Source organism: Frankliniella occidentalis, unplaced genomic scaffold (assembly GCF_000697945.3).
Source record: "Frankliniella occidentalis isolate FOCC.00 unplaced genomic scaffold, Focc_3.1 Scaffold381, whole genome shotgun sequence".
Lineage (NCBI taxonomy): Eukaryota > Metazoa > Arthropoda > Insecta > Thysanoptera > Thripidae > Frankliniella > Frankliniella occidentalis.
The window spans coordinates 123,172-130,133 of NW_026267503.1; the positions used below are offsets into that span (position 1 = coordinate 123,172).

General features: G+C 38.3%; 3 protein-coding genes across 4 annotated transcripts in view; 2 read left to right on the forward strand and 1 right to left on the reverse strand.

Annotated features, from left to right (window-relative positions):
• Positions 1-719, forward strand: part of LOC113214340 (trimeric intracellular cation channel type 1B.1) — a 26,500-nt gene extending 25,781 nt beyond the window's left edge. Inside the window, exon 7 of the transcript XR_008012023.1 lies at positions 514-719. The gene's annotated coding sequence lies outside the window, so the exon portion shown is untranslated. The remainder of the gene's footprint in view (positions 1-513) is intronic.
• On the reverse strand, positions 28-5,512 carry LOC113214322 (homocysteine-responsive endoplasmic reticulum-resident ubiquitin-like domain member 2 protein). 2 transcript variants are annotated; one of them, XM_026433659.2, is made up of 8 exons: positions 5,149-5,512; positions 4,601-4,751; positions 4,359-4,512; positions 3,879-4,266; positions 3,680-3,789; positions 3,412-3,589; positions 3,188-3,324; positions 28-3,099 (listed from the first exon to the last, which is right to left on the reverse strand). In XM_026433659.2, the coding sequence occupies exons 2-8, from the start codon at positions 4,739-4,741 to the stop codon at positions 2,927-2,929; spliced, it is 1,281 nt and encodes a 426-aa protein (XP_026289444.1). In that variant the 5' UTR covers positions 4,742-4,751; positions 5,149-5,512; the 3' UTR covers positions 28-2,926. The 2 variants fall into 2 exon arrangements, with proteins under 2 accessions (XP_026289444.1, XP_052130317.1); XM_052274357.1 differs by lacking the exon at positions 5,149-5,512 and adding an exon at positions 4,911-5,069.
• A 200-nt stretch (positions 5,513-5,712) lies between these two features.
• The window catches only part of LOC113214300 (uncharacterized), a 7,937-nt gene continuing 6,687 nt past the window's right edge, over positions 5,713-6,962 (forward strand). Inside the window, exons 1-2 of the mRNA XM_052274355.1 lie at positions 5,713-6,254; positions 6,359-6,543. Coding sequence (XP_052130315.1) covers positions 6,133-6,254; positions 6,359-6,543 — 307 coding nt within the window. The 5' untranslated portion in view covers positions 5,713-6,132. The remainder of the gene's footprint in view (positions 6,255-6,358; positions 6,544-6,962) is intronic.

The following is a 6,962-nucleotide window of genomic DNA, read 5'->3' on the forward strand; positions in this document are numbered from 1 at the left end:
CGCAAACTTACAAGTGCTTAACACATCCAAAAGTTTGACAAAAATGCTACTGCGCTTCTTTTGGGTTCATCAAGTGCGGGGCAGTAGTTGTTTGTACTAAAAGTGATTCGCCTTGCAATGAACATCTGGACACTTCGCTTGCTGTATCCAAAGGGAACGCATTAACATTTTTGTTTGACATTTTGATCTCTTACCCACTTGAAAGTCGACGACATTTCCACACTTCAGAAAACCCTCTACTGAATAGAAGACAGTAACATATAATTCTAATAGCCTGATGTAAACTATACAGATCGCAACTAGCAAAGTAACACTTCTCCTAAGAGCAAGAGCCCTATAGCACATTAGGAACCAATATGAAAAATTCCTAGGCCACTCTGACCTTTAAAACTAGTTGTAAACAATATTTTAATATTTTATTAATATTTTCATGTTAAAAACTATTTTTTTAATAAGAACTATAAAAAACAGTAAAAAATTCAGGGGGGACCCTCTAGACAGGGGACCCTCCAGGACCTACCCCAGTATTCAAACAATTACACAAAGTAGCAATTGAAGCATGGTAAGCCTATATGAATGATAACAAACAAAGTTGTCTAAATCATAACAGTATACAAATTTTCTTACTCATTTTAAAAAGCAGACCCTCACAATTTCTCTATAAAACTGTCTTTACCCTTTGAGGGTTGAATTTCTTTTTCCATTTGGCTAAAAGGAAATTGTATGTGCCCATTTTCCCTCAGGCCCTGATGTATTTTAATTACAGTCCTCTAACAAGGAAATGACTTGCATGGGGCAAGAAAACAAGCACTGAAACATACAGACAAAGAGAGAAGTATTTTTTTTCTCTTACTATTGCACTCATTCAGCTTCACAAACACTCATCCTAAATTCTCACTGTTTCCAATGATTCTCAAGATTATCACAGATCTTTTATTAATAACAAAGAATAATAATTTATCATTATTTTAGATATCAACTTTCTCTTGGAAGAAAAATGATATACTTTAAATCTAACTTTTCTTATCACCGTTGCCATGAGCAGTACCATCAAAAGCTTTGAAAATCACATACAAGTCAATTTACTAAAGTTGGACTAGCTACTACTGTCACAAATTAAGAGCCTATCTTAAATTTTAACATAAGTAGGTAAATAGTCCTTGAATGTCTAATCTTCTGACGTAGAAGATGTCTACAAAACAATGATGTATGTACTTCCAAACAAAAATTATTTGCTGACCAAAGAAAATTTTAAAATCCCAAAACAGCTACAACGAACGCAAGTGAATCATCCACTTGTGTAGAAAAGACTACACAAAGCTGATAAGGCTCCATGATAGTACAGCAAAAAAATCTTGCCTAGTCTACTTCATAGGTGAACTGAGAGCTTCCCTAGGTTCAAAAAAAAAATTGAAATTAATAAAATAAGATATTTTAGCATGATGTCCAATGATCTAGAAATTATTGTGACTGAGTTGGTCTTTATGGTTTCCTTGACACAATGTAGAAGAAACTATTAAACACATTCATACAGAAGTTATACAGTGAGACAGCAAGCCATAACTTTTGTTATGCGTTAGTTATAAGAGTAACTATCACCTAAAAAGGGGAAAACAAACGAGAAATCTAAAATTACATTATGGTCCCTCAGATATGATGCTAAATGACAGACAAAACAAAAACCCGAACAAATCCTCATTTGTTTTTTCTTTATGAAAAAAAGCCCATGGTCATTTTCAGTCATTGAAGTGCACAATAAAATGAACATCTAAAATTCACCTCACTACAAAGGGGTTGTTGCAAAGAACTATAAATTTATGAAAAGTCAACAAAATGCACGGACTTCAAGAGGGACCCGGCGTTGTCATCGCCTGATCTGTATACAAAATGCAAAACTTTCAGCCAGGAAGCAGCCAAAAAGCGAGGCATCGCCCTTTTAGGAACCACTTGAATCCGCTCCTGATCATCAATGTGTAACAGTTAAGCAAGAGGTGGGAAGGTTTCCAGGTGACAGATTCATAAAAATAGCATGCCTCTTCCATTTCAACATACTGCATTTCTTTTTGGCACGGAAAGTAACATTACTTTCAGTAGTTGTAATGTACATTGCCTGTGAGGAAACTAAGGGACCATGTTGACCAGTCTTTCTTTGGAATAAATTAGCCAAATAAACTGAAGAGTTCAGACTATGCAGTGAGAGAGAAGATGAAAAGAAAGAAAAACAAAAATCATTATAGGTGGAAAGAAAGTAAGAAAAGAAACAACCATATAAATAATAATAAATATTCTCCATGATATGAATATTTTTGGTTTCATAATGTTTGTTAGATGTTTGCCCAAACATCAAAAAGAAAAGAGCCCCCACAGTATGCATTAACAGTTAAATCTCAAAGGCATAAACCAAACAAAGAAAACATTGGCGCTGAAAATCAAAATAAAATCAATCAGGTGTGACCCACAACTGGAAATGTGTGAGAAATAGTAAGGAATGTTCAAACAATATCCTTCAATTTCTTTCAACCAAAATTGTTCATCCACTATAAATATACTATCTATATTCCATTCTGACAAGAACAGTACTAGAAAGTAGACACCTGTTTTCATGATCTGTTAAGCCATCAAAATTATTATTTTAGGGATGCAGAAATTTACGGTAATAGTATGGTGCATTCAAAATTCAGGTTTACATCAACTTGCAATTCCAGATCATAATAGACTCAATAAACTAAACTTCCAGAAAAAAAAATCTATTTCATAAATCAAATGATACTGGTTAGAAATGATGATGCTTGTTGCACCAACATGCCAGCATGCAGGAGTGGTAACATTTAGGTGCTCAGAAAAAGCAACTTGTATAAACCAGTGCTTCTCCAAAACAATGATCACAGATGTGTTGGGGGAATCCCAGAGTTGATCCTGACCTTGTCTAAATGACTCCAGGCTGCTCTGGAATGAGGGAAGCAAAGAAGCTAGTAAAAAAGGTCCATGTTAAGGCCAAGAGAGAAGGTCTATCTGGCACAGGGGGAGCTGCAGGAGGCACAGTGGGTACAGCTCCATCTGGATTATTTTGAGGGACTTCCTCATTTCCACCAGCACCATCTGTTGACACAGAAAACAGACGAAGCAATCTTAAAATCAGTTGTAAAGTATCAAAAATTTAAGTAGAGCTTGAAGGAGAAGGGCTGACCTGCAGGTTGATGATTGTTATTGTTGTCGTTATTTCCATTGATTGCGGCGGCAGCAGCATCAACTCTCGCTGGGTCGTTGTTGTTCTCTGCTACTTGAACAAAATCATCAAGAGGTCTGAAGAAACCAATGTTGTACCTGTCACAATACCAAGACAAAAACAATTTAGTAAAACTTTTTCAGTGTTGAAGGCCAAACTGACTACAGCAGGATTTCACAACTTACAGGTACATAAGAAGACCAAGGCAAAAAACAACCAGAAAACGCATAGGAGTGGTGTAAAAATAAACAAAAGCAAAAAATGCTGCTGCACGGCTAGTCATGTAGAACAAGTCTAACCAGTCTCTGCCAGCATTCTCTTCCTCATCACCCTCCTCAGCACCAGCTGGACGCTCTGCAACACCTGGAGACAATAATTAACAATTAGTCAAATATAACTTTATGAATACAAAGATACTTGCATATCTACATCAATTCAATAAAAATGCTTTACCAGCTTGGCCTTGGGCAGCACCAGGCTGATCAAAATTAGGTTGAGGTCCTCGTACAGACACATTGGGTGGCACTTGCCATTGGAATGGGTTTCCAGATCCTTGTGACATCCTGCAAATATGGGCAGAGGACATCAGCTTACATTTAACAAAATTTGAAAAAGATAAACAAAATTAATTGTGAAATCTGTAGAAACTTACATGTGCATATATTGTGCCATATACTGAGCGTATGCCTGGTGCATCCAGGCTGCATACTGAGCCTGAGTCCATGGAATCACCTGAGGAGGGGCAGCATATGGTGGAATTTGGGGAAATTGAGCGAATGCGGGTATTTGGGGTGCAGGGTAAAATGGGGGCATTGCCTGTGGAGGGACCGCCTGAGTAGGAGCTGCACCGGGCAGGGGTGTTGTTGCAGCAGCTGCAGTAGCACTTGTGCTAGTACTACTAGCTGAACTACTGGCTCCAGCAGCACCATTGCTACTGTTTGAGCTTGAAGTGGGGCTCACACTGCCACGGCCACTGCTGGTGCTTGGCCCTGGGACATTCCGTCTTCGTAGATTGCTTTCGGATGATGATCCCGTGGGTTCTAAGAAATTCAAAAAAACGGACCAATAGAACTACATAAAATCTCTACAGCAAAAGCATATTGTCTTACATACTTCATAAATATAAACAAACCTGTTTTTTTTGGAGGGACCATTGAGTTTCTGGCACATACTAGATGTACAGTATGTTGGTCTTGACCTTCTTCATATGTTCTAAGCACCTCTTGAAGTGTGCATGAGTCATTGAGTAAATGACCAGAGTAAATCAGTTTCTGCTCATCTGTGCTCTGTAAAAATGTTATAATTGTTTAAAAAATTGAATAAGAAAATGAAAAAAACATTGACAGACAATACTTCCATGACAGAGCAACTTACTGGTTTACTTGGGTACACCTCAGAGAGATAGCCTTTGAGGCGTTTGATAGTCCAGCTAAGTTCACACTGGATGGTTTGGTCCTCAATCTGCTGGTTGGGAGCTTTGACGATCAGCGTGACTGGCATGTTTAGTGAGCTCATCACCCTAGCGCTGCAGATAAAAAGGAAATACAGACTGATGAGCCGAGTGGTAATATTTCAACAATCATCACAGCAGAACGAACAAAATTAGCATAAATTCTGAAGAGAAAGTGAAATAGACAGATAAGGAGGTGGGACAATCAAAACAAAATTAGATGACATATCGTACCAAAGTCAAAAACAAAAATGAAACAAGAGTGGGGTGTAAAAATTAATGGCTTAGATCGTGGTTGCCTGATGAGGCAGCTGTAATACTTCATGTAGAATTAAATGAAGTAGCTCACAAAATATAACACTTGCATCAGAAAGTAGATGTGACTGTTATCAGTGTACTCATCTAAGCCTAAAAAAGTTGAGGAGAGAGTGGGGTTCCATTCCAAACCTCAATAAGATAATGGTTAACTTACCAAAACCTCAGGCAGCCACGAACACGATTTTAATTTTAACGAAATAGCAGATAGACAATAACCTACTTTCATATGAAAGTGGGATATCAGCGAATGTTTTTATTTTGAGACTGAGGTGCTGTCTGCTGCAAAACTTTCACAAGAGCACAAAGTCACTTTTGCCCCAATGATCGCGAAGAAATATCGAACGAATATTTCTTTTGATAAATACTACAACACAAATGCGCATCAAAACATCCATTAAAATGTTTCAGACATATTGGTGACCCAGCGAGACAAAATTTCTATCAAATACTAAAGGACTGAAGAGCTGTATTGAAAAAGATATTTGGCTTGCTGTGATTGGTTGGAATTATTAGACCACCTCCCTTCACTTTCAGTTGAGTGAAAAGACGACCAGTTTTGGACCACACTGAACGAACACCTTCCCAATAAATGTAGGTAGCTTGACTGGACTAAAATTGTCAACTCTGGAACATAAATATAAAGTTTGATAAAAAATAGAGAACACCGTATTTTGCGAATGTTTATGCTGTTACTCTGTCACCATGACCTATGGGACTTGCACCAAAGTTTGGAACGCACTTTACCGTGCATCCGACCCGACGATGTGAGTTTGAAAGTGGACTCTACTTGACGTGTTGTAGTCGAGCACTTGTCACTTGAACGTAATGACAAATACTTTTAACTTTTTAATTCGAGTGGTTTGTTAAAATGGTGTTGTCATACGGCAAGAGTATGATAAGTAACTACGCGCGTATACTTACTTCTCTGACGAGGTTATGTACTTAACCTCAGATAAAACCTTTCTGCTAATGTTTATGTAAATTAAACAACATGTTGTGCTTATGACACTTGCTTAAAACTCATCGGACAACCAATTATTTACTATATTAACATGAGCTGTAGGAATGTTTATAAATTCTAAAATTTCATCACTTCCAATATTCAATTGCATTCATTCTGCTGGTGAATTAATTTGCTATGATGATGGAGAATAATAACAAAGAGTCTTTTAAACTCCTTTCCATTGCTGGAAGTGGTAGTGATTCAGAATCTGAAGTTCCCGAATTTGTACTTACTCCAAAGAAGAAACGACTTAAAAGGTAAGCTTATTGTAGCTGCTTGAGTTGAAATCAATTTAAATGTAGTTTTGTCGGCAACGCACAAGTGCAGTATGCTACATAACTTTTTGGACCTCTTCTTGCAGGCGAGTGCGAACTAACCACACAGCACTGAGGGCACAGGACTCAACATCTAAATTTACATGTAGAACACGTAATGTGTCCCTGATTTTAGCAGCAGTTTTTCTATTTTGCTGGTTAGTAACCCTGTCGTGGTTAACTGTGCTCCTGCATGGTAATATACAACAACTGGACGAGATGGTACAAAGGGGTAAGTTTATTCATCAAAAACAACGCTCTCACGTCTCTGATTGTCTTTTGTGTCCTTGTGCTAAACCAAACTCTGCTTGTAAGTTTTAGATTTTTTTTTTCGGACTGGACAATTATTGCGTTGGTACTACCTTCCTTGTGCGCAGAATTGGTGCTCGCTCGTTTTTCTCCTTCCCCGTTCCCGTTTTTTTTTTTAGCGCTCGTGACGGATGATTGCTGTTGGAAGTTCGCGGTCGGCACCCCCCTCCCCTCGCCCTCCCCGATTGGGATCCCACTGGCATGCGCCTTATTTTGTTTACATTATTTATTTTTTTCCTAACCAAACGTGAGACAACACGGGGGCTTAGTTGCCTCGCGCGGTGCTGAGAGAAATTCAAACCATTTCAAACGCGGCAGTCTCGTCACCGACGGGGGGTTGGG